Below are 27430 nucleotides of genomic sequence, written 5' to 3'. Positions count from 1 at the left end.
GAGAAGGAGTTGGTGCTGCTGAGCACAGACACCAGGCCAATATCCCTCCCACATGTGGCCTTCCCCCTTCATAAGGCTACAGCAGCCTCAGGTCCTATACCTCATACTCCTTTTCCTCAGTCCAATTGATCTCTTCAAAGTCACCCATCCGGCTAGCTGCTGGGCGCAAGTGGTCGAAGAAGATAGAAAACTCATCCTGTAGGTGATCGTGGCCCTTGAGGAGCTGCCACATCTGTGTCTTGAGCTGAGGAGAGTCACAGAGGGAAAGAGGAAGTCTCCAGAGCCTCTCTAGGCTGCCCTTCCCAATCAATCCCACATACTTCCATGTTCTGCTTTCCCAGTCAACTGGGAAACACACAGAGACTCTGCCTGGTAACAAAGAATACTAAAACTTTCTCTTCCTCCTTAGCTGCCTACAGGGGAAGGGTACTAATACTAGATTTGATTCCTAATGATTCCACTCTTCACTCCACCCTACTGATCTCCAGCTAGGGCACTATTCCAAGCAGAGCAAGGAGGTAAGGCCCCTCCCAGGTCCCAGAACCTCCTTCGCTGAACATCCCTTCCAGGACATCCATGGCATTCCTGAGCCCGTGAAGGTCAGACAGGCTCTGGTTTCAGGTAGCAATCCCTCCTTATCCCAGTGCTTTATGCTTCAGGTGAGCCTGAAAAGTCCTTGCCTTTTTCATCTCCTCCAGGAAGCCCATGAGACTCCAGAGGCAAAAAGGTATGGAGTAGGTTGGGGAAAGAGACAAGGGAAAGGCCTAAGGCCCAGAAGACAACAGGAAGAAAGCAGGACAGGAAAGAATACCTCGGTGATCTCCTGGGGAAGGCAGTCTGCACAGCCTTGGAGGACCTTGATAATCTTCTGGTGGTGTGAGGGGTTCTCTGCAAAGCAAATCTCCAGCTGCCGAAGGAACTTGCGGCTCTTCTCAAAAGCCTGCTGCTCCTCAAACTACCAGAGTGGAAAGTGGGCAAAAGAGGAGTCACGATACAGCTAGAGCAGGACTTGAGGGTTCTAAGGATAAGAACTAGTGGACTAGGGCACGAGAGATGACAGAACCCTGGTTTAAAATTCTAGTTGACAACTATGAGATCTAATTAAAAACCCTAACCTCCATCTACCTTGGACCACTGGTGAGTAGCCACCCAAAGCAATTAAGATGGGAGCAATGGCTTCAAGAGAGGTACATATTTCAAGTTGTTTGCTGTTTTATGGATTGTGAAATCAGACACCAAAATTCATATGATACTTTAGTTTATACTACAAAGAATTTTCAGGCTGCACAAGGTGGCTCACAGCTATAATCCCATGTGGGGAGGCCAAGGCAGGAGGATCGCTTAAGGCCAGGAGTTCAAGACCAGCAACATAGTGAGACTATGTCTCTACAAAAAAATTTAAAAATTAGGCAGGGGTCGTGGTGTACACCTGTAGCTTGAGCTACTTGGGAGGCTGAGGCAGGAGGATCCCAGGGGGCTGTGTTGTCCAGGCTCGTCTCAAACTCCTGTCTACAGGCCAGCTGCGGTGGCTGATGCCTGTAATCCCAGCACTTCGGGAGGCCGAGGTAGGCAAATCACCTGAGGTCAAGAGTTCGAGACCAGCCTGACCAACGTGGTGAAATCCCATCTCTACTAAAAATACAAAAATTAGACAGGTGCGGTCGTGCATGCCTGTAATCCCCACTACCTGGAAGGCTGAGGCAGGGAATCACTTGAACCTGGGAGGCAGAGGTTGCAGTGAGCAGAGATCACACCACTGCACTCCAGCCTGGGTGACAGAGTGAGACTTTGCCTCAAAAAACAACAACAATAAAACAACAACAACAAAACTCCTGGCTACAAGGGATATTCCCACCTCAGCCTCCCAAAGTGCTGGGATTACAGGTGCCAGCCACTGTGCCTGGCCATTGTCTCTCTCTTTTCTTTTTTTGAGACAAGGTCTCGCTCTTGTCACCCAAACTGGAGTGTAGTGGAGCAATCATGGCTCAGTGAAGCCTCAACCTCTCAGGCTCAAGTGGTCCTCCCACCTCAGCCACCCAAATAGCTGGCACCAAAGGTGTGCACCACCACACCCAGTTAGTTAATTTTTTTTATTTTATGTAAAGATGGGGTCTTGCTATGTTGTCCAGGCTGGCCTCCCAAAGTGCTGGGATAACAGGTGTGAGCCACCATACCTGGCTGACATTATCTCTTTAAAAAATTTTTTTGGCTAAGCGTGGTGGCTCACACTTGTAATCCCAGCAATTTGGGAGGCTGAGGTGGGCAGATCACCTGAGGTCTGGAGTTCGAGACCAGCCTGACCAACATGGAGAAACCCCGTCTTTACTAAAAATACAAAATTAGCTGGGCGTGGTGGCACATGCCTGTAATCCCAGCTACTCGGGAGGCTGAGGCAGGAGAATTGCTTGAACCCAGGAGGCGGAGGTTGTGGTGAGCCGAGATCATGCCACTGCACTCCAGCCTGGGCAACAAGAGTGAAACTCCATCTCAAAAAAAAAAAAAAAAAAAAAAATTTTTTTTTTGTTCACATATACACTGATTGGATCCTCATAATAATACCAGAAGAGAAAATGGGCATCACACATTATATGCAGAACTACCCCACTGTCATTTAACCCCAATAAAACTCTTAGAATAATCCCATTCCTCCCTTTGTTCTTATTTTTATGACAAGAAGTCCAGGACTACTGGGATATCCCTCATGTTTAGCCTCCTATTCTGCAACATTTCACATGTTACCATACCACAGTGGCCTTCCCAGACCACTGTGTATAAAACCACCCCTCTAGTTTCCTTTCCTGCTTTATTTTTCTGTAAAACATGATCACTATAAAACATTGTATACTATATATTTTACTGTTTATCTTTATTTTTATAATTTATATTTTATATATGCTATATATATATATATATATGTTTTCTGGAGTATCATCTGAACTTCCTCATGATAACGTAAGCTCCATGAGGGCAGGGATTTTAGTCTTTTGTAATTGCTATATTCCTAGCAATTGAGGTCAGGAATTGCTAGGAATTCCTGACAGTTAGGAGGCACTTAACAAATATTTGTTAAATGAATGTCTGGCTTGATACCTGTGAGAAGCAGACAGTATATGACTCACCTAAGGTCTCCTTTGGCAACTACAAGTAGAACCCTCTCATTTATCATGTAAAGAAAATGGGAGAATGGGATTGGAAAGATAATCCCCTGAAAAGACAGAGGCTCTTATCACTCTGGGCTAGGGGATGGCTGTGTGTCTGGAAGGAGTTGGGAGACTGAAACAGTCTTATTCAACGCCATTCAATCCCAGTCTCACTCTGACCCAGAAGTCCTAGTGTACGTTTTTCCCCCATTCACTTACTAATCCACAGGCCAGAGCTTGCTCAGGTAACAGGAAAGCAGCAAAGTCTTTCAACAGCTGAGGCCAGTCTTGGAGCAGAATTTGCAGGCTTTTGTAGAGATCTACAGTCGTCTGTCTCTGGGTACTTGACTCAAATTCATAGATGACTTGAAGGAAGTCTTCATACTTGCCAGGGATATGTTGTAGGGCTTCTCGCACCTACACGGGAAGACTTTCAATCATCAACACCCTTTATTTGGGACACAACAAGCAATAAGGGTACAAGGGAGAAGGCAGGGTTATGGTTAGAGAGCTCCAAGAATTATCCATCAGAGGCTGCGCCACCAAGACATCTTAACATCTGACTGTTAATGGAAGACACAGAGCAACAGGCAAGGTAAAAATCTTTTTCTGGGAGTGAGCAAGTGAAAAACCATTTTCCTAGTTCCACAGCTCTACCCACAAAACCAAGTAATGCTTTTCTCTAGGTCACAGCCCTAACCTTTCCTTACTGATTACAGCCCCATAATGAAATAGGTAACATGTGTTTGTACATGTATTTCAGCATGGGCGTAATTTGAGAGTAAATAATACATAAGTTAGGAATGTCAGTAAAATATTAGGAGATAAGAAAAAGCTATGACTATCATTGCCAGTATTCTGCTTTCCAGAGGGATAAAGGAACCAGGTGGTTACCAACAGAAGGACATAGTTCTCCAGGACACTACCAAGAAGAGGCTGGCTTATGTGTTTTTTTGTTGTTTTGTTTTGTTTTTGAGACAGGGTCTCATTCTGTTGCCCAGGCTGGAGTGCACTGATGCAATCATGGCTCACTGCAGCCTAAACCACCTGGGCCCAAGTGATCCTCCCACCTCAGCCTCCCGAAGTACCTAGGACCACAGGCATGCACCACCATGCTTAGCTCATTTTTTAATTTTTGTAGAGATGGAGGTCTCCTGTGTTGCCCAGGCTTGTCTTGTCTTGAACTCCTGGACTCAAGGGATCCTCCTACCCCAGCCTCCCAAAGTGCTGGCATTATATGCAAGGGCCACAACACCCAGCCTGATTCATGTCTTTTTTTTTTTGAGACAGAGTCTCTCCCTGTCGCCAAGGCTGGAGTGCAATGGTGCGATCTCGGCTCACTGCAACCTCCGTCTCCCAGGTTCAAGTGATTCTTGTGCCTCAGCCTCCCCCGTAGCTAGGATTACAGGTGCCCACCACCATACTCGGCTAATTTTTGTATTTTAGTAGAGACAGGGTTTCACCATGTTGGTCAGGCTGGTCTCTAACTCCTGATCTCAGATGATCCACCCGCCTCGGCCTCCCAAAGCGCTGGGATTATAGGTGTGAGCCACCACGCCCAGCTGGTTCATGTCTTAAGAGCAATGTATTTCCCTGAAATCCACTTGCTGGCCAGTGTACCCACTATCTTTCTTCTCAAGCCAAAGGTTCTGTAAAGGTCCTTATCAGCGCACCCAGTAAAGTCACAACCTCCCACTGATGATGGTGGTATCATCTTTCTGCCAATCTCTGGTCAACAGAAGGATGATGGCAGGGTACTAACAATAAACATACTTATGATTGAATTATATGTCTCCTTGTGGTTCTGTCACAGAGATCTTTTGCCAGAAAAGCCAAGATAGAGGAATATGAAGCCTGTCGTATAGCCTGAAAAACAGACTTTATTTTGAAAAACATTGCCCTTGAAGAAGCAGCCACATTCACAGAGACTGGCAATAACAGGAAGCAGCATTTGCCTACCCTGGTCAGATAAGCTTGGGCAAAGGCCAAGTCCTTCTGCTCCCTGAGTGGATCTCGCTCGAGAATGTCCTCATCATACAGCAACAGCAGCTTGGAGGTGTCCTTGCTGGCCCGAGCCCGACTTCCCCGCTTGTTGCGAGCTCGATGATTGTTCCGGCCTTTTCCAGCAGCTTTGATGCTCTCTCCTTGTAGCACACATGAAAAAGATTGTTTCTCTGTCCCTGCAACCCCTGCTCTTCCCATTCCACCACATGCACCACCCCAGCCAAATCCTATTCAATATTATGGAGCAATTCAAGGAAAAGGTTGTCAGGAAAATGGTATGAGAAATAAGTTCGTCAAGTCAGCTCTATGCAGAGTCTGCAGTGTAACTGCCTTAACTGGGATGACAACAAGATAATCAGCTACTTCATATTGAGAAGGGAAGTCTAAAGAGCAAGTGTGGCTTCTGTAGCACTTTTGAGAGACTATGTCTTGATGAGGAACAAGCAGTGTTTTCTGAAATAAACATAGGTCTTAGCCCCACACAACAGATAAGGTAACAATCAGTTTAACGAAGTGAACCGCCAGGCACGGTGGCTCACGCCTGTAATCCCAGCATTCTGGAGGGCCGAGGTGGGCGGATCATAAGGTTAGGAGTTCGAGACCAGCCTGACCAACATGGTAAAACCCTGTCTCTACTAAAAAAAAAATACAAAAATTAGCTGGGTGTGGGGGCGGATGCCTGTAATCCCAGCTACTCAGGAGGGTGAGGCAGGAGAATCGCTTGAACCTGGGAGGCAGAGGTTGCAGTGAGCCGAGATCACGCCATTGCACTCCAGCCTGGGCGACAGAGCAAGACTCCGTCTCAAAAAAATAAAAAAAAGGAAAAAAAAAAGAAAGAAAGTGAACGAAGCTAATATAAATCTAGCAACGGATGAGAATCACATTGAAAATTTCTGAGTATCTATTCTCCACAAAGATACCACATTAAACATGTTTTGGGGGAGGGGTGTTGCAGAAGAGATCCAGAGGGTTTCCTCTGGAAATCCTCCACCTGGTTTATAAGCTACCCACTCTGCACACTGTCCTCTAGACAATGAGGTTAAGTGAGAATGGTCCTTCAGTATAGCTCTGCCTAGCTCACCTGGTGGAGTTCTGCTGGTCTCCACTTCTGGAGCAGTCTCAGGTGAGGCAAAAGTAGAAGGAGCCTTCTCAGCAGCGTCCCCAACTGCTTCATCCGTCATTTCATCCTCTTTCTGCAGGCTTTCCATTCCTTCTGCTTCTTCTTCCTCCTCTTCTTCCGGCTCAGAGTTCTCCTCCTGAGAATTCTCTTCTTCAGACTCACCCTCCTGACTCATGCGCCTTTCAGATGCCAGCCAAGTCAGTTTCTCCATTGTTTCCTGTAAAACCCTCCAAAGAGTACTTATAATGGCTCTTAGTGGCTCATGAATTGCAAACAACACAAAGCTGTATCAGGATAATCTGAAGTTAAATAATGGGGAGCCCACTACAGCTGTGAGGGGAATTCCCTGAGTTATGAAATCCCAGCAATGGGCCAGGTACAGTGGCTCACGCCTGTAATCCTGACACTTTGGGAGGCCGAGGTGGGTGGATCACTTGAGGCCAAGAGTTCAGGACCAGCCTCGCCAACATGATAAAACTGTGTCTCTACTAAAAATACAGAAATTAGTCAGGCATGGTGGCACATGCCTGTAATCCCAGCTACTTGGGAGGCTGAGGCATGAGAATTGCTTGAACCCAGGAGGTGGAGGTTGCAGTGAGCTGAAATTATGCCACTGCACTCCAATCTGGAAGACAGAGTAAGACTCCATCTCAAAAAAAACAAAAAAACAAAAAACCACAAAACAAGACAAAAAAAAAGAAATCCCAGTGATAGCTGACATTCAGCCTGACAGCAGGAGAGGGGAAGAAGTTACCTTTTACAAACTTCTGTAACCTGAAGATAGTTTCCAGGCTGGAGTGCGATGGTGCAATCTTGGCTCACTGCAACCTCTGCCTCCCCGGTTCAAGTGATTTTCCTGCCTCAACTTCCTGAGTAGCTGGGATTACAGGCATGTGCCGCTATGCCCAGCTAATTTTGTATTTTTAGTAGGGATGGAGTTTCTCCATGTTGGTCAGGCTGGTTTTGAACTCCCGACCTCAGGTGAGCTGCCCGCCTTGGCCTCCCAAAGTGCTGGGATTTATAGGCATGAGCCACCGCGCCCGGCTATTTGCTTTTTTTTTTTTTTTTTTTTTTTTTTGAGACAGAGCCTTGCTCTGTTGCCCAGGCTGGAGAGCAAAGACGTGATCTTGGCTCACTGCAACCTCTGTCTCTCGGGCTCAAGCGATTCTCCTGCCTCTGCCTCCCAAGCAGCAGGGATTACAGGTGTCCGCCACCACGCCTGGCTAATTTTTGTATTTTCAGTATAGATGGGGTTTCACCACATTGGCCAGGCCAGTCTGAAACTCCTGGCCTCATGATCCACCCACCTCAGCCTCCCAAAGTGCCGGGACTACGGGCGTGAGCCACCAAGCCCAGCCTATTACTATTTTTTAAGGCATTTAAAGTATGGTCAGGTGATTCAATTTAATGTGTAAACGAGTTTAATATAATAAGTAAAATTTCATCCTTTCCATCTCATTTCACCTCAACTCCACAATCATGTTCCATAATGCATTCACAAATAAAATAAAAATTATTTTAGGACTATCCATTGTGCAGCAGGCAAGAACGTGGCATATCAATAAGTTAAACATATTACTGAGTCCACAAAATACTTGAGAATATTCTCCAGCTCTCACCTGGAGTTCTGGGACAGAAAGCACAGATTCCTCAGAAGCTGATGACATTTCATCTTCCTCATCTTGGGTGAGGTCATCAAAGTCCTCTTCTTCCTCTTCTTCTGGCCCATTCTTCTCTCCTCCAGTTTCTGGCCCAACTGGAGTCCCCACTGACTGACCATCAACACTGGATGAATCTTCTGGCTTCCCTGGGGGGCTACTAAGCCTCACTTCAGGATCCATTGAGGACAAAGCATTCTTTGATGATCCTTTGTTCACATCTGTCCCTGAGGTTCCTTCATCAGGGGGCTCTTGAGAAGATGAAGGGGTTTTAGTTGGCTGACTCCTCTCCTCTTCCTTCTGTAAGACTGTCTGTTTTGTTACTTCTCTAGCACTGCTCAACTCCTCGCTTGGGGCGCCAGTGTCCAATTCCACAGCATGTTCCACTTTGATGTCATCACAAATATCACGCTCAGGGGATCCACTGATTTCCTCTGTAGCATCTTCAGGTTCCATCTTGACAATTTCCTCTAAATCCCCAGGGGTAGGGTTGTTTAGAGACTCCTGGATGCCCTGAGGGAGCGGCTCCAGAGCTTGCCTTCCCTCCTCTGTTTTCACAACAGTCCAGCGACAGGCACTGTTCTCTGACAGTCCTTCCTGGCACTCTGCATCTGCTAGTGGACGCCCTGGGCTATGTTCCACTTTGGGGAAAACAGTAGCAGAGAGAGGAGATAGTTCCTGGGGCTCTAATTTGGGTTCTAGGCCCTGAAAGGCATTTTCCCCATCAGCCACAGCACAAGCAAGGTCCACATTCACATGGGCCTTATCTTCAGGGGTGGATGGTATAGGAAGATTCACAGAATTGCCAGAAACAATTAAGGGCGAGACAGAGGAGGCCACAAGGGGCTGGTTCAATGGACAGGGGAAGGAAGTAGGGTTAACCAAGAGGGTGGTGATGGGAATAGTTTGGGGACTCTGGGCCACAGCTGCACTGACAGGCTGGATCATGTTACAGCCACCGCCAAGGCTCACAATCTTCACAGTGGTAGCGGGAACAGTGAAGATAACAGATGCAGGGTGGTGGATAACAGGGGCAGGTTTCATACAGGGAGAGGCCTTGACTCCCCTTCTCTTTGAGGGTCTGCGTCTCACATATGGCTTTCGAAACTTAGAAGGGGCAAGGGAGGGCAGCATTACCTTGGGCACAGGGGCAGAAGACAGCAAAGTCTGGGACTCAGACAGAGGGAAGCTTGTCCTGGCCTCAGGGGGCATAGCAGGCAGCGCTGCAGGAGACTCAAAACTCTCACCTCCACTGACCCCCAGTGGAGGGACACCTGGAACTGTCTGTAAAACAGTGGCTGGCTGTATCGGGTGGGGAATCCGGAGCACCATTTTGCTTGGAGGGGCTTCTGAATGAGTTGATCGGGCTGGTGTTTTCCCAGGGTTGAAGCTGGGCTGGAGAGAGGGGCTGGGTTGGATAAGGAGGGGCTTCAGGACTGATGAACGCTTCTGTCTCCAAGCCTTCCTGGGGAAACGGGTGGCAACCGGCTTCAGTTTCAGGACTACACCCTTAGGCAATAGCAGTGGGTACCGAGTTTCACTCTCCAATTCCAAATTGTCTTTTACTAGGCTTCGATCTGAGTTGATCTCAGTGGTTCCAGTCACATTTCCTACTTCTCTAGCACCATCAGCCATGTGCCGCATTTCTTCCTGGATGGATGGCAGACTGGCCTATTGGAAACAAGAACACTCTGATCCAGCATATGTCAGAATTTGGGAAAAAGAAGCTTGGCACAGTGGCTCACGCCTGTAATCCCAGTACTTTGGGAGGCTGAAGTGGGCAGATCACTTGAGGTCAGGAGTTCAGGATGAGCCTGACCAACATGGTGAAACCACGTCTCTACTAAAAATACAAAAATTAGCTGGGTGTGGTGGCGGGCGCCTGTAATCCCAGCTACTCAGGAGGCGGAAGCAGGAGAATCACTTGTACCTGTGAGGCAGAGGTTGCGAGGAGCCGAGATCTCACCTTAGCCTGGGTGGACAGAGCAAGACTCTGTCTCAAAAACAAAACAAAACAACAACAAAAAAAGAATTTGGAGGCCGGGCGTGGTGGCTCAAGCCCGTAATCCCAGCACTTTGGGAGGCCGAGGCGGGCAGATCACAAGGTCAGGAGATCAAGACCATCCTGGCTAACATGGTGAAACCTCGTCTCTACTAAAAATACAAAAAATTAGCTGGACGTGGTGGCGGGCGCCTGTAGTCCCAGCTGCTCGGGAGGCTGAGGCAGGAGAATGGCATGAACCTGGGAGGCGGAGCTTGCAGTGAGCCGAGATCGTGCCACTGCACTCTAGCCTGGGGGACAGTGCAAGACTCCATCTCAAAAAAAAAAAAAAAAAAAAAAAGGATTTGGGAAAAACAATAGGGCTTTCTAGGTTTTAGAGACCTTAGACAGTCTCAAGGCATCCTTCCAAGAAGGGTCTCTCTGCATATCAAATCTACAAAGACCACATTCGAATTATACACTTTAGAAACTTCTGTGAATTTCCTTCAGCAAATTATTATTTTACCTATTATTTTGAAAATGCTGTACAATTACCCAGAGAAGGGCAGAAAAGTAAGGGAAGAAAGGTGAATGAGGAAGATTTCTGAAGTCCTAGTTCTACAACTAAAGAACTAGATGATTAAGGAAGCCCTTGATATTCTCTCAGAACTTTCAGTGACCTTCTGCCTCCCATAGACTTTGAGGAAGAGGGCTGTACCTTTAACCAGAATGGGAGCCGGTGTTCTTCTCTCTCTATAGGTGGCTTCCACTGATGTGGCTGGATCTCTTCACAGCATTTTACTAGGACTGGCAGCTGTTTGGTCTTCTTATAAAACTTAACATGAAAAAAATGCGCATGAGTTACATTCCTTCCAGAAACACTGTCCTCTGTCAGGCTGGTGGTGAATGGGGTGGGTGGTGGATCGAGACACACACACACACATACACACACACAACCACATACACAAACATCCATGAACACACATATATAAATAGCATATGCTGAATACTTGCACATTTCAAATTAAACTATTCTCTATTTAAATATTTTACAATTATTCAATACTTTCTAACTGATGATCTCCATTCTGGTTGCCAGGAAGGGGAGAGTTTAGGTCACAGAGAGAAAAGGAAGCAGATGCTCAGAGCAATCTTATGTAAGATTTGTTCTTGATCAACAGCTGCAAAGACAAGATCGTAATCTATACCTTGGACACATGAAAGCTTCCTTTTAAGCAAATGATGGTGTGAAGGGCATTAGAAGAGAAGGGAAAAAAAAAAGAGCCTGAAAAAGTTCAATTTTAAGAGTAAATGAAGGCTGGGCGCGGTGGTTCACGCCTGTAATCCCAGCACTTTCGGAGGTGGGCAGATTACCTAAGGTCAGGAGTTCAAGACCAGACTGGCCAACATGGCAAAACCCCTATCCCTACAAAAATACAAAAATTAGCCAGGCACGGTGGCACGCACCTGTAATCCCAGCTACTAAGGGGGCTGAGGCAGGAGAATTGCTTGAACCTGGGAGGTGGAGGTTGCGGTGAGCTGAGATCAGAGATCGTGCCACTGCACTCCAGCCTGGGTGACAGAGTGAGACTCCGTCTCAAAAAAAAAAAAAAAAAAAAGAATAGGCCAGGCACGGTGGCTCACGCCTGTAATCCCAGCACTTTCAGAGGTCAAGGTGGGCAGATCACGAGGTCAGGAGATCAAGACCATCCTGGCTAACATGGTGAAACCCTGTCTCTACTAAAAAATACAAAAAATTAGCCAGGCGTGGTGGCTGGTGCCTGTAGTCCCAGCTACTCAGGAGGCTGAAGCAGGAGAATGGCATGAACCCGGGAGGCGGAGCTTGCAGTGAGCCGAGATCACACCACTGCACTCCAGCCTGGATGACACAGCAAGACTCCATCTCAAAAAAAAAAAAAAAAAAAAAAAAAATTGAGACAGGTCTCACTTTTTTGCCCAGGCTGGTCCTGAACTCCTGGGCTCAAGTAATTCTCCTGCCTTGGCTTCCCAAAGTGCTGGGATTATAGGCGTGAGCCACGGCCCCATTTAACTCTTGAATCATGTAACACCTGTTTCTCCCAACCTCTGATAGCATGTAAGATTTTTCCTTTGGCTCCAATGTTTTGAAAATTCATGATAATATGGCTTAGAATTTGTCTAGTTTCATCCATGGTGCTAAGGCACTTGATAAACCATATTCTGCTGCAGAAAAATCTTTTTCCTTCACGTTTGAGTTGTGTGTCATTTTCTGTGCACATCTTTGTACTTTTTGTTTGTTTCTTTGCTTCTTAGTCTTTGAGACAGAGACTCCTCTGTCGTCCAGGCTGGAGTGCAGGGGAGTGATCCACGCTTACTGAACCTCTGTCTCCCGAGTTCAAGTGAGTTTTGTGCCTCAGCCTCCCGAGTGGCTGGGATTACAGGTGAGTGGCACCATACCTGGTCAATTTTTGTATTTTTAGTAGAGACGGGGTATCACCATGTTGCCCAGGCTGGTCTTGAACTCCTGGCCTCAAGTCATCTGCCTGCCTCAGCCTCCCAAAGCCCTGGGATTACAGGCCTGAGCCACTGTGTACGGCCTCAATTTTCAAAAATTTAGAAAAAAATAAAAAAAAATGCTACTAGAATGTGTTTCACTAAAGGAAGGAAGTAAAACAAAAACACAGATGTAGAATTCAGGAAATAAGAAGATCCAACACAGTAAGAGGCAAAATGAATCCCCAGGATGATGGGGAAGAAAAAGGCCAAGACATCAGTGCAGCAAGCTCAGAGAGCAACACGCTTAGAGTGGAATCGTGTCAGAGGGCTCAGGGAGCAATTCCTTCAAGATGACAGTGATGGAATATCTAGAAGGCCAGACACACTGAAAGGAGATTAAGAAAATTAAGTAAAGTAACCTTTACTGTTGACCTGGGAATAATTACATAATAAAATCAAGTCCAGCCCCATCCCCCTAAAAATGTGATTATTTACTCCAAGAGAAACAAAATGTTCAGCAGGAAAGGCAAGGTATCACAATAACATAGCTGTGAAGAGCATTTATACAGTCCTTAAAATCTTACAGTGTAAACCCTGAATACAACCTAACCAAAATTGTGACATAATTACTAGCGAGGAGATTGGAGAGCAGAAAATGTGCATGTTTGTGGTGGGAGTAAGGGAGTGAGGAGACAGGTAAATCCTCAGCTTCCCTGGCTTATGGTTAATGGTTAATAAATAAGGCCTAGGCCGGGCGCGGTGGCTCACGCTTGTAATCCCAGCACTTTGGGAGGCCGAGGCGGGCGGATCACGAGGTCAGGAGATCGAGACCACGGTGAAACCCCGTCTCTACTAAAAATACAAAAAATTAGCCGGGCGTGGTGGCGGGCGCCTGTAGTCCCAGCTACTCGGGAGGCTGAGGCAGGAGAATGGCGTGAACCCCGGGAGGCGGAGCTTGCAGTGAGCCGAGATCGCGCCACTGCACTCCAGCCTGGGGGACAGAGCAAGACTCCGTCTCAAAAAAAAAAAAAAAATCCTCAGCTTCCCTGGCTTATGGTTAATGGTTAATAAATAAGGCCTAGGCCGGGCGCGGTGGCTCACGCTTGTAATCCCAGCACTTTGGGAGGCCGAGGTGGGCGGATCACGAGGTCAGGAGATCGAGACCACGGTGAAACCCCGTCTCTACTAAAAATACAAAAAATTAGCCGGGCGTGGTGGCGGGCGCCTGTAGTCCCAGCTACTCGGAGAGGCTGAGGCAGGAGAATGGCGTGAACCCGGGAGGCGGAGCTTGCAGTGAGCCGAGATTGCGCCACTGCACTCCAGCCTGGGCGACAGAGCGAGACTCCGTCTCAAAAAAAAAAAAAAAAAAAAAAAATAAATAAATAAATAAATAAATAAGGCCTAAATCCAATATACCAGGAAGTAGCAGTTAGAGGCTGAGACAGGAGAACTGCCTAAGGCCAAAAGTTCGAGACCAGCCTGGGCAATATAGGGACACTCCATTTCTTAAAAAAAAAAAAAAAAAAAAAAAAAAAATTTAATAGGCAAGCATGGTGGCTCATGCATATAATCCCAGCTCCCTGGGAGGCTGAGGTGGGAGGAATGCTTGAGCCCAGGAGTTCGAGGTTACAGTGAGCTATGACCGCACCACTGTACTCCAGCCTGGGTAGCAGAGTAAGACCCTTTCTCAAGAAAAAAACAAAAACAAAACAAAACAAAAGGCTGGGCATAGTGGCTTATGCCTGTAATCCCAACACTTTGGGAGGCCAAGCTGAGGCAGGCGGACTGACAGATGTCAAAACTTCAAGACCAGTCTGGGCAACAAAGTGACACAGCATCTCCACACAAAATAAAATAACGAGCTAGGCTTGGTGGAACACGCCTGTAGTCCCCGATACTTGGAAGGCTGAAGTGGAAGGATCACTTGAACCCAGGAATTTGAGGCTACAGTGACCTATGACTGTGCCAATGCACTCCAGATAGGATGATAGAGCAAGAACCCGTCTCTAAAAACACAACATAAATAAATATCTAAATAAAAAAGAAGAAACCGGGTGCGGTGGCTCATGCCTGTAATCCCAGCACTTTGGGAGGCCAAGGCGGGTGGATCACTTGAGGTCAGAGGTTCAAGACCAGCCTGGCCAACATGGTGAAACCTCGTCTCTACTAAAAATACAAAAATTAGCCAGGTGTGGTGGTGCATGCCTGTAATCCAAGCTACTTGGGGCGCTGAGGCAGGAGACACCGAGGCAGGAGAATCACTTGAACCTGGGAGGTGAAGACTGCAGTGAGCCAAGATTGTGCCACTGTACTCAAGCCTGAGTGACAGAGCAAGAGTCTGACAAAAAAAAAAAAAAAAAAAAGCATATAAGTAGAATACTGTCAGCGGAATATTGCCCAAAAGGCAATAGGGGAATTAATCTAGTATATAAGTGGGAGAAATTAGCTTTAGATAAAAGTAGGTTCCTCTTTTCTTTGAAAATAACAAGAGAAAAGAATGGGTACATATTGGTGAGGTGCCCGAATGGCGCATGCAGGAAATACTCACTTTAATGATGTTGTCAGGAGCTCTGTTCATGTTGAGGTTCTTGATTCTCACTGTCAGTTGGTGGGCAGTTTTGCAGGTTAGAAGGTACTTGCTGATTAGAGGATTAGGAAACTCAGTTCCTTCAAAATGCTTCAGTCCTAAAGCTAACAAACTGAGAAAGGAGAATGACACTAAATCTCACTTCACAGTCCTTCCTTCTAAAGGGCCTCCCCAGACTAACATATTTTACAATCTACTCTTTCTTATTTTATTTTTTTCTTGAGACAAAGTCTCATGCTGTCACCCAGGCTGGAGTGCAGTGGTACCATCGCAGCTCACTGCAGCCTCTACTTCCTAGGCTGAAGCAATTCTCCACTCTCAGCCTCCCAAAGTGCTGGATTACAGGCATGAGCCATGGTGTGTGGCCCAATCTACCTTTTCATTTTTTTCAGACAGGGTCTTGCTCTGTTGCCCGGGCTGGAGAGCAGGTGGCATGATTACAGCACACTGCAGCCTTGAATGCCTGGGATCAAGTGATTCCCGCACTTCAGCCTCCCAAGTATCTGTGACCACAGACGTTCACCACCATGCCTGGCTAATTTTTTTCTTCCATTATTTGTAGAGACCAGTTCTCACTATGTTGCCTGGGCTGATCTTAAACTCCTGGCCTCAAGTGATCCTCCTGCCTCAGCCTCTCAAAGTGCTGGTATTACAGGTGTGAGCCCACCATGCCTGGTCAATCTACTTTTTCTAAATCTAATTCTTATACAAGTTGGTGACTACTCAATAGAAAATTTCAGATACTTAGTGAACACTGATTAAGTATTATGAATAAGAAGAAGGCTAAGCGCAATGGCTCACTCCTGTAATCCCAGCATTTTGGGATGCCGAGGCAGGCAGATCACTTGAGTCAGGAGCTCGAGACCAGCCTGGCCAACGTGGTGAAACCTCGTCTCTACTAAAAATAAAAAAATAGCCAGGTGTAGTGGTAGGCGCCTGTAATCCCAGCTACTTGGGCAAGAGAATCACTTGAACCCGGGGGGCAAAGGTTGCAGTGAGCTGAGATTGCACCATTGCACTCCAGCCTGGGTGACAAGAGTGAAACTCCGTTTAAAAAAAAAAAAAAATCAAATACTTCACAATTACATGGGAACATAAGAAGCTAGGCATAAATCATTAATAAATGTGAGATCATGATGAGCTGTATCATGATGAGCTGTATACTAACAATACAAAGGAAGTTCAAAGAGAACACAAAGGAAGGAGAATAATTCTAATAAAACTAATACAAAATGAATAGGTACCCTGTCAGACAACTTAAACCGGCACCAATACTACCCTCTAATAACATATATAATTGTGGTTACATATATACATATGTGCTGATAACAGTGTGGCAATACACACAAAGGGCCATAAAAATGTTCATAATCTGGTGGGTGTGGTGGCTCATGCCTGTAATCCCAGCACTTTGGGAGGCCAAGGTGGGAGGATGCCTTGAGTCCAGGAGTTTGAGAGATGCCTGGATAACACAGAGAGACCCTCATCTATACAAAAAAAAAAAAAAAAAATTTAGCCATGTATGGTGGCACACACCTGTGGTCCCAGCTGCTCTGTGGAGGCTGAGGTGCAAGGATCGCTTGATTTCAGGAGTTCAAGGCTGCAGTGAGCTGTGACTGCCTAGGTGACAGAGTAAGATTCTGCCTCTAAATAAATAAATAAATAACATAAAATAAAATAAAAGCGAACCTCCTGCCTTGGCCTTTCAAAGTGCTGGGATTACAGGTGTGAGCCACCATGGTCTAAAATGCTTTAAAAATGTGTGTGACATCTTCCAAAAAGCAGTATTTGGCACTGCTAGAACAAGCACGTCCTAGAGGGCTCTGCTCATCTATACTGCTTTTCCTTTTGTCTTTTGTGTCCGTGTCTTATTATCCAAGTTTTACTTCCCCTAAACTCCTCAAAGGAACTACGTCTTCTCCTTGGGATATTCTGCTGTTTTGATCCCCCAGGGTAAACACTTACTTGTCCTCAGCCTTGGTGAAGACGATCTTATCCTGGGGATTCTTTGCCTTCAGGGAACACACTGGAAGTAACTCTGGATACATGAAAACCTTGCTTGTGGCCAGAATCCAAGCCACTTGCTTTGGCAAACAGGGAAATTCATTGGCTACAAGAAAATAAATCTCGGATAAATCAACTTCTAGGACAAAAGAGGGCTTCAAAAAAGCCTGTGAATGCATTTTTGCATTTAGGTAGGAGCTATCCTTATCTAACTTGATTCCCTCCCATCTGCCCACCATCCCCCCAAAAGTTTCCACAGTCTTTCTTAAGCTAACATTATATCTAAAGGGAGTCCCATTCTATGACAATAAAAGTTGACTCTTATTCTTTCTTACGTGGAACACTTTATTCACTAAGTAAAACAAACACTTAAAAAGCACCTAGTAAAAAAAAAAAAAAAACAAAACAAAAAACAAAAAAAGCACCTAGTAATATAAGGTGCTGGCAATAGTGTATGCTCAAAAATGTTTTACCTCCTTCCCCCCTTAAATACTTGAAGGATAAGAGACCTTCAACAATGCTTTCTTTCTTCCAGAATAAGATTCCAACTTCTTTAATCTCCCTCACAAATCTGGTATTCCAAATTTTACTTTTATTTGATTCTTACTTAACTTTCATTAAGTTCTCCCAGATTCCTCCTGAGGCTGGGAACAAAAGAACCATAAAAGGAATGAGACAATTCAGTCTCATTCATTTCTCTCTCCCTCTCTCAGCCTCTCACTTTCAGGCACCTCTGCATTTATAGAGACAAAACTACTATATCCCTATTTCTCCTTCCATAAGTGTTATTTTTATATCCCCAGAAGAAAGCAACAGGTCAACAGATGTGTAAAATATTATTATAATTTGGTGTTAAATCAAGTTTTCATTACCATTTCATATCATTTAATATAGCTATTAAAGTAGTTTGGGATCCGTGTCTACGATATAATACACTTAAATACAACTATATTCAACTTAACGATAAGACTCGGATTTAAAATAGAATCCAAAGACAAACCCAAATCCAGAACAAACCACAACTAATTTGCTAAATCAGGAAACAAATCAGAAGCAAATATTTGGCTTAAGTAAATAGCAAGTATTTTCTAAAAAAATACTAAACTAATGCAAGGTAGAATCTAAACCTGCAAATTTCTTTAAAATACTGAACATGGCAAATGTATAATCTCTAACTTATGCCTAACTTGCAAGTCAGTATTTAATTCAGAATGGAGATATCACTTACACTGCAGTCAGTATGGTAAATAAAGTTAGTTGATTTTTTTTTTTTTTTTTTTTTTTTTGAGACTGAGTCTCACTCTGTCGCTCAGGCTGGAGTGCAATGATGTGATCTTGGCTCACTGCAAACTGCCTCCTGGGTTCAAGTGATTCTCCTGCCTCAGCCTCCCGAGTAGCTGGGACTACAGACGCATGCCCCCACGCCTGGCTAATTTCTGTATTTTTAGTAGAGACGGGGTTTCACTGTGTTCGCCAGGATGGTCTCCATCTCCTGACATTGTGTTCCCCCTGCTGCGGCCTCCCAAAGTGCTGGGATTACAGGCATGAGCCACCGCGCCTGGCCTTAGTTGATCTTAATGAAGACAGTAAAAAGCTAAACACGAACAAACTTTACCACCTGACTTTCATCTTTACCAGGCCCCAGTTTATCTTGATCTGACTCCTAATACTTACCCCTGATATTGCTGTAGTCCAATTCTTAGCACTGAGCCTCAGATCCCTACCTCCCATATTCCTATACTGTCTACTGCCTCCACGCCTTACCCAGGCCCAGAGATTATCATGTAATTCTAGAACTTGGATAATAAGTACAAAGGAAGGATAAAAGAGAGAAGGATGAAATTACAAATGTCCTGTGTCCTTCATTCCTAGGCAAGTATCCTAGGAAGTTATCTATGGGATAAGATTCCCACCACCTCTCACCGCAAGTAAAAACTTAAAGCTGACACATCTGTCTCCTACCAGTCTTCTTGACAGTTTTATGAGGGCTGCAGTCAATGCTGACATGTGTGCTGAAGTCTTCAATAAGCTGCATAGCTCCCATCAAGTTACAGGGTTGGAACAGGGTCTGAAACTTGGGGTTGTACTGATGGTGAAGGGCGATGGAGCTTTGAGCAAAGGTTCCCAGCTCTTTCTGGGAAAACAGGACACAAGGAAGATCTAAGATAATTCCAGACAATTCATAACAGTAGCCTTTAGAATCTAAATGAGAAGCTGACCTTCCTACTACAGGATAAAAACAGGTAAAAATCATCATGAAGTCTTTCACAATAAACTACTCTGTTAAGATTATGCATGAGTTCCCAGATATTCAGGGATTGTATTCTTGTTTTACTTTTAGACTTAGTGAGAAACACTAAGGAATATATGGTCTAGCTCCTGAACTAGAAGTAAGATTATGAAGAATGAGGACTCATTTTTTTTTTTTTTTTTTGAGATGGAGTTTCGCTCTGTTGCCCAGGCTGGAGTGTAGTGGTGCAATCTTGACTCACTGAAGTCTCCACTTCCCGGGCTCAAGCAATTCTTCTCCATCCACCTCCTGAGTAGCTGAGATTAATTACAGGAGCCCGCTACCACGCCCGGCTATTTTTTGTATTTTAAGTAGAGACTGGATTTCACCATGTTGGTTAAGCTGTTCCCGAACTCCTGACCTCAAGTGATTCAGCCACCTCAGCCTACCAAAGTGCTGAGATTACAGGCACAAGTCACTGCACCCAGTCAAGAATTAGGACTATTACTTTTATTTTATTTATTTATTTATTTATTTTGAGACCGGGTCTCACTCTGCCACCCAGGCTTGAGTGCAGCGGCGCGATCTCAGCTCACTGTAACCCTCACCTCCCAGGCTCAAGCTATCTTTTCACCTCTGCCTCCCAAGTAGCTGAGACTACAGGTACGCACCACCACATCTGGTTAATTTTTGTATTTTGTAGAGACGGGCTTTCGGCATGTTGCCCCAGCTGGTCTCGAACTACTGGGATCCTGCAATCTGCTTGCTTTGGCCCTCAAAGTGCTGGGATTACAGGCATAGCCACTGTGCCCAGTCTCAACATCTATAAAATGAACAGTGGTACCAAAAACCTAAGAAGTTAGGTTGGATCTAAAGATGAGGAGGATTCAATAAAAATATCAGAAGGACAGTATTAAGAAAATTGAATACACTCCTGTCCTTTCATGGGAATCAGTGGCTTATGTTCCCTCATCAAACACAGTAAGCCTTAACAGAAAGCAGGCAAAGCAATCAAAAATACCCAAGAGAAAAGAATAAATATAGATTGTGATCAGTGAGTAACTGTGAGAAATAACCTGCCAAGCTAATTTCATACTCTAGTCTTTAGAGTTACCGATATTTGGAAACTTACAAGAAATATCCTGGTGGTACTGGCCTCCGGATTGAGATTAGGGTTGCACGTGGCAAGAAGGTGGATTTGGGTCAAGAGCTGAACGTGCTGGGGATGGAAAGAAAATAATGAAGTGACATGTTACCACATTGTCATTTCAGGAATCCAGAGAGATCTTTTTTTTTTTTTTTCTTCTTGGAGACAGGATCTCTGTCTGTCACTCAGGCTGATATACAGTGATGCAATCATAGCTCCACGCCCTCTCAACTTCCTGTGCTCACGCAATCCTCCCACCTCAGCATCCTGAGTAGCTGGGACCACAGGTGCATGGCACCATGCCTGGCTAATTTATTTTTATTTTTTGTAGAGACAGGGTCTCACTATGTTGCTCAGGTTGCTCTCGAACTCCCTGGCTCAAGCAATCCTCTTACCTCAGCCTCCCAAAGTGCTGGGATTACAGGTGTGAGCCACCGTAACCCAGCCCCCAGAGAGACAATAACCAAGATGTTTGCAACTTTATCACATATATTTTGCTTTCTGAAAGGAGTATGAAAACAACCTAGGATCTTGGCATAAATCTCTCAGACATGTTCCCTTGAACAAAATGACAGAACCAGAGGAAGCTTAACCTCAATCCAGAGGGACTGAGGTTAGAAAAAGGAAAAACAACCCTACTTCTCACAGTGAAGGTTGTTAATTTCAGAATAGATTACTAAGGACTCTTTGAAATCTGTATTTCTGAATACCATTAGTGTCCTTGTGTGCTCTCTTCCTTGAGCCATAAGGCATGAACATGATGACTTCTTGAGCTCCTAATGAGGTGAAGATACTATGGTTTTAGGAGGTGGTAAGGTAACTATCTCTGACTTTTACAAAGCTGTTAATTTCTGGCCTCAGAGTTAGGCCTTGGTATAATCCAGTATTCACGGCCAGGCGCGGTGGCTCATGCCTGTAATCCCAGCACTTTGGGAGGCCGAGGCAGGCGGATCACAAGGTCAGGGGTTCGAGACCAGCCTGGCCAATATGGTGAAACCCCGTCTCTACTAAAAATACAAAAATTAGCTGGGCATGGTGGCAGACGCCTGTAGTCCCAGCTACTTGGGAGGCTGAGGCAGGAGAATAGCTTGAGCCCAGGAGGCAGAGGTTGAAGTGAGCTGAGATCGGGCCCCTGCACTCCAGCCTGGGAGACAGACCCAGACTCTGTCTCAATTAAAAAAAAAAAAAAAATCCAATATTAACATGACCAAGAAAAATCTTACCTGCTGCATCTGCTGCTGGAGTCTCTTCCTCTGCGCTGGGTCCAGAATCAGAGTCTGATGAACTTTCTCACTCTGGGGTTTAACCTTCTCTACTTCCTGCAGCTGTTTGGCTGAAGATTTCTTCATCTTCAGCTGTTCAAATAGATCCTTCACTGTCCGATGTTGTTCATTTAACAGGTTGGCCAGTGGTTCCTCAAACCTATTCCCAACAGGGAGATGACTGAATTTGAGTGTTTCCGTAGGTCCACAACACATCCAGTTCATTCCAATGATGAGCAAAGAGCCTGAACAATTTTCATTCCCTACTAACCCCCATCTCACTTTAGCCAACAGTCAAACTCTCAGCCTTTTACAAATCTTTTCCCAAAGTAGTTAGCATGCATCAAATATGACGATTCTATATTACATTCCATCCCATTCCTCTATAATTCCTCTTCTAAATAATATACAAATATAGAAAAAATCAAAATGCTAGGAACAGACAAATACCTGGGTAACAAAGCAGCCAAGGAGCTGGTGGGAACTCATCATTCTCATTTCTTTTCTCATTTACTTGTTGCCCCCATCCCAGGTTCAGCTTGTCCCATTTCCCTATCCACTCAGGCTGCACTGCCTTGCATTTTTTTTTTCAAAATTTAAATTTTTTTTGAGACGCAGTCTCGCTCTGTCACCCAGGCTGGAGTGCAGTGGCACAACCTCAGCTCACCGCAACCTCCGCCTCCCGGATTCAAGCGATTCTCCTGCCTCACCCTCTCAAGTAGCTGGGACTATAGGCACGTGCCACCACGCCCAGCTAATTTTTTGTATTTTTAGTAGAGATGGGATTTCACTGTGTTATCCAGGACGGTCTCCATCTCCTGACCTCATGATCCACCCATCTCGGCTTCCCAAAGTGCTGGGATTACAGGCGTAAGCCACCATGCCTGGCCCTCAAAATTTTAATTTTAAGTTTCAGAATACATGTGCAGGACGTGGAGGTTACACAGGTAAACGTGTATCTTGGTGGTCTGCTGCAGCTATCAACCCATCACCTTGGTATTAAGCCCAGCTGCATTAGCAGTTTATCCTGATCCTCTCCCTTCCCCTGCTCCCCCAACAGGCCCCAGTGTGTGTTGTTCCCCACCCTGTGCCCATGTGTTCTCATTGTTCAGCTCCTACTTATAAGTGAGAACATGTGGTGGTGGTGGTGTTTTTCTGTTCTTTTTTTTTTTTTTTTGAGACGGAGTCTCACTCTGTCACCCAGGCTGGAGTGCAGTGGCGCAATCTCAGCTCACTGCAAGCTCCGCCTCCCGGGTTCACGCCATTCTCCTGCCTCAGCCTCTCCGAGTAGCTGGGACTACAGGCGCCCGCCACCACGCCCGGCTAATTTTTTGTATTTTTAGTGGCGACGGGGTTTCACCGTGGTCTCTATCTCCTGACCTCGTGATCCGCCCGCCTCGGCCTCCCAAAGTGCTGGGATTACAAGCATGAGCCACCACGTCCGGCCTGTTTTTCTGTTCTTATGTTAGTTTGCTGATGGCTCACCTCCATCCATGTCCCTGAAAGGGACATGATATCATACCTTTTTATGGCTGTATAGTATTCCATGGTGGAATACTACATTTTCTTATTTATCTATTGCTGTAATATTGGGGAGTCCTTGAAATATGATAACCTGCATGTTGGCCGGGCACGGTGGCTCACGCCTGTAATCCCAGCACTTTGGGAGGCAGAGGCGGGCGGATCACGAGGTCAGGAGATCAAGACCATGGTGAAACCCCATCTCTACAAAAAATACAAAAAATTAGCTGGGTGCAGTGGCGGGCGCCTGTAGTCCCAGCTACTCGGGAGAGGTTGAGGCAGGAGAATGGGGTGAACCCGGAAGGTAGAGCTTGCAGTGAGTCAAGATCCCCCCACTGCACTCCAGCCTGGGCGACAGAGCGAGACTCTGTCTCAAAAAAAAAAAAAAAAAAAAAAAAAAAGAAAGAAAGATAACCTGCTTGTTGTAGCTACATAAACAGATTTTTTTTTTCTTTTGAGACGGAGTCTCGCTCTGACGCCAAGCTGGAATGCAGTGGCATGATCTCGGCTCACTGCAACCTCCGCCCCCCAGGTTCAAGTGATTCTCCTGCCTCAGCCTCCTGGGTAGCTGGGACTACAGACACGCACCATCACAGTCAGCTAATTTTTGTATTTTTAGTAGAGACGGGGTTTCACCATGTTGGCCAGGATGGTCTCGATCTCTTGACCTCATGATCCACCTGCCTCAGTCCCCCAAAGTGCTGGGATTACAGGCATGAGCCACCGCGCCTGGCCAACAGATCTTATCCTGACTGCATAGGGTATCAGCATGTGCTTAATCACTTAGGTATCTTATTCTCCTTTTACTTCAAACTGACATGCTAGGTTTTTGAATTTTTGCTTCAGCCCTGGAAAAAGTCTCTCAGGAGCGTAGGGGTGGGAAGTTAGGGTTGGGAACCTTAGAAGAGGAATTTATTTATTTATTTATTTATTTATTTATTTTTTGAAATGGAGTCTTGATCTGTCGCCCAGGCTGGACTGCAGTGGCATGATCTCGGCTCACTGCAACCTCTGTCCCCCGGGTTCAAGTGATTCTCCTGCCTCAGCCTCCAGAGTAGCTGGGATTACAGGCACGCATTGCCATGGCTAGCTAATTTTTGTATTTTTTGTAGTGACAAGGTTTCACCACGTTAGCCAGGCTAGTCTCGAATCACTGACCTAAAGTGATCCACCTGCCTTGGCCTCCCAAATTGCTGGGATTACAGGCGTGAGCCACTGCACCCAGCCAGGAAGAGGAATTTAAAGGGCTAAAAGAAAATACCTTCATGGAGAGCAGTAGGGTAATATTTGAACTAACTACTCAGTTCTGTTCATGTGAACTACCATTACTTTAGTTATTTGAGTATATCCTTTTCCTGCTTCATGCTACAAGATTTTTGACTTGTTAAGAAAGCAAGCCTTGCCAGTCAGAATGACAATTATTAAAAGGTCAAGAAATAGACGGGCGTGGTGGCTCACGCCTGTAATCCCAGCAATTTGGAAGGCCAAGGCAGGTGGATCACTTGAGGTCAGTGGTTCAAGACTAGCCTGGCTAATGTGGTGAAACCCTGTCTCTACGAAAAAATACAAAAATTAGCTGGCCGTGGTGATGCGTGCCCGTAATCCCAGCTACTTGGGAGGCTGAGGCAGGAGAATCACTTGAACCCGGGAGGCAGAGGCTGCAGTGAGCCGAGATTGCGCCACTGCACTCCAGCCTGGGCGACAGAGCAAGACTCCGTTTCAAAAAAATAAAATAAATAAATAAAATAAATTCCTCTTCTAAGGTTCCTAACCCTAACTTCCCACCCCTACCCTCCTGAGAGACTGTTTCCAAGGCTGAAGCAAAACACTGAAAAACCCAGCATGACAGTTCTGAAGTAAAAGGAGAAAAAGATACTTAAGTGATTAAGCACGCGTTGATACCCTATGCAATCAGGATAAGACCTGTTGATGTAGCTACAGGCAGGTTATCATATTTCAAGTGATCTCCAATATTACAGCAATAGATAAATAAGTGTTTTCAATAATTTTAAAAAGTTATTTATCTATTGGGGATAAAAATCATGCTTTCTTTTATAGTATTTACTGTGGGTTTGGGCAGCGCAGGGTAAAAACCTAAAGCCCGTGGGACTGTCTTATACAATCTTCTGAGAACTGAAAACCTGATCACCTGCACTACTACCACTGAAGGAACAGAAGACCAGAAGCATAAAAAAGAAGGTAATGGAAACATAGCCTGCATGTAGTTGTATTTATTATTATTATTATTATTATTATTATTATTATTATTTTTGAGATGGAGTTTTGTTCCTGTTGCCCAGGCTGGAGTGCAATGGAGCGGTCTCGGCTCACTGCAACCTCTGCCTCCCAGGTTGAAGCGATTCTCCTGCCTCAGCCTCCCAAGTAGCAGGGATTACAGGCACCTGCCAACACGTCCGACTAATTTTTTTTGCATTTTTAGTAGAGACAAGGTTTCACCATGTTGGCCAAGCTAGTCTCGAACTCCTGACCTCAGGTGATATGCCTACTTCGGCGTCCCAAAGTGCTGGGATTAAAGGCGCCAGCCGGCCAGGCACGGTGGCTCATGCTTGTAATCCCAGCACTTTGGGAGGCCAAGGCGGGCTGATCACAACGTCAGGAGATCGAGACCACAGTGAAACCCCATCTCTACTAAAAATACAAAAAATTAGCCGGGCATGGTGGCGGGCACCTGTAGTCCCAGCTACTCGGAGAGGCTGAGGCAGGAGAATGGCGTGAACCCGGGAGGCGGAGCCTGCAGTGAGCCGAGATTGCGCCACTGCACTCCGGCCTGGGCAACAGAGCGAGACTCTGTCTCAAAAAAAATAAAATAAAATAAAATAAAAATAAAGGCGCCAGCCACCACGCCCAACCTATAATAATAATAATAATAATTATTATTATTATTTTGAGATGGAGTCTCTTTCTCTCTCCCAGGATGGAGTGCAGTGGCATGATCTTGGCTCATTGCAACTCTGCCTCCTGGGTTCAAGCGATTCTCCTGCCTCAGCCTCCTGAGTAGCTGGGATTACAGGCGAGTGCTACCATGCCTGGCTAATTTTTTTATTTTTAGTAGAGACGGGGTTTCACCATGTTGGTCAGGCTGGTCTCAAACTCCTGATCTTGTGATCCGCCTGCCTTGGCCTCCCAAAATGCTGGGATTACTGGCGTGAGCCACCGCACCCAGCCTATTATTATTTTTTGAGAGACAGTTTCACTCTGTCACCCAGGCTGGAGTCCAGTGGCACAATCTCAGCTCAGTGCAACCTCCGCCTCCCGGGTTCAAGCATTTCTCCTGCTTCAGCCTCCCAAGTAGCTGGGATTACAGGCGCATGCCACCACGCCCAGCTAATTTTTGTATTTTTAGTAGAGATGGGGTTTCACCATGTTGGCCAGGCTGGTCTGGAACTCCTGACCTAAGGTGATCTGCCCGCCTTGGCCTCCCAAAATGCTGGGATTGCAGGTGTGAGTCACCACACGCAGCCTTGCACCTAGTTTTAATAAGTATTACCTGGATAACTGACAAGGGAAGCACAGATAACTCGCTTTCCCAGGGTTCTTGTTTTGTTCTTTTTTTTGTCTCTCTTGTTTATTGTGTTTTAAGATGTTTTTACTATCTATGGACTTACAGAATCCAGGATGCTTTATTTAGTCAAAGATTATAACAGGTTTGCATTTGCAACTGAAAGAGAAGCAGCAGCTGCCCAAGTACAGTCATGTGCCACATAATGTTTCAGTCAATAATGAACCACATATTCAGAGGTGGCTCCATAAGATTACTGTACCTTTTCTATGTTTACATACATATGTACTTACCATTGTGTTACAACTGCCTACAGTATTCAGCAGAATAACATGCTATACAGGTTTGTGGCCTGGGAGCAATATGTTATACCGTATAGCCTAGGTATGCAGTAGGCTAAACCATCTAGGTTTATCCAAGTGCTTTCTACGTTTACACAATGATGAAATCGTTTAATGATAACATTTCACAGAATGTATCACCATGAGATGATATATGACTGTATTCTACCGAATACCAGAAGGTAACTGAATTCTAACAAGAGTTTTAAATTATTTCTATACTTTACAAATTTTATTTATTTATTTATTTTTTTTTGAGACAGAGTCTCTCTCTGTCAAGCAGGCTGTCATCTCGGCTCACCGCAACCTCCACTTTCCAGGTTCAAGTGATTATCCTGCCTCAGCCTCCCGAGTAGCTGGGATTACAGACACCCGCCACCATGCCTGGCTAATTTTTGTATTTTTAGTAGAGATGGGGTTTCACCACGTTGGCCAGGCTG

At 45.5% G+C, this 27430-nt stretch overlaps 1 protein-coding gene across 4 annotated transcripts in view; it reads right to left on the bottom strand.

The window, feature by feature from the left end:
* Nucleotides 1–27430, bottom strand: part of GON4L (gon-4 like) — a 112029-nt gene that overhangs the window by 7333 nt on the left and 77266 nt on the right. For 3 of the 4 annotated variants that reach the window (XM_030824261.1, XM_030824262.1, XM_030824263.1), the window contains exons 15-26: nt 21570–21768; nt 20332–20418; nt 18932–19103; nt 16931–17075; nt 14927–15077; nt 10622–10738; nt 7884–9593; nt 6226–6481; nt 5100–5284; nt 3360–3557; nt 812–955; nt 101–244 (exon numbers count right to left, since the gene is read on the bottom strand). In XM_030824261.1, coding sequence (XP_030680121.1) covers nt 101–244; nt 812–955; nt 3360–3557; nt 5100–5284; nt 6226–6481; nt 7884–9593; nt 10622–10738; nt 14927–15077; nt 16931–17075; nt 18932–19103; nt 20332–20418; nt 21570–21768 — 3508 coding nt within the window. The remainder of the gene's footprint in view (nt 1–100; nt 245–811; nt 956–3359; nt 3558–5099; nt 5285–6225; nt 6482–7883; nt 9594–10621; nt 10739–14926; nt 15078–16930; nt 17076–18931; nt 19104–20331; nt 20419–21569; nt 21769–27430) is intronic. The other variant, XM_030824264.1, reaches the window with a different exon arrangement.

This window comes from Nomascus leucogenys, chromosome 12 (assembly GCF_006542625.1).
Source record: "Nomascus leucogenys isolate Asia chromosome 12, Asia_NLE_v1, whole genome shotgun sequence".
Lineage (NCBI taxonomy): Eukaryota > Metazoa > Chordata > Mammalia > Primates > Hylobatidae > Nomascus > Nomascus leucogenys.
Note: the sequence above shows the minus strand (reverse complement) of the source record. Positions and strands in the feature narration are given on the sequence as shown.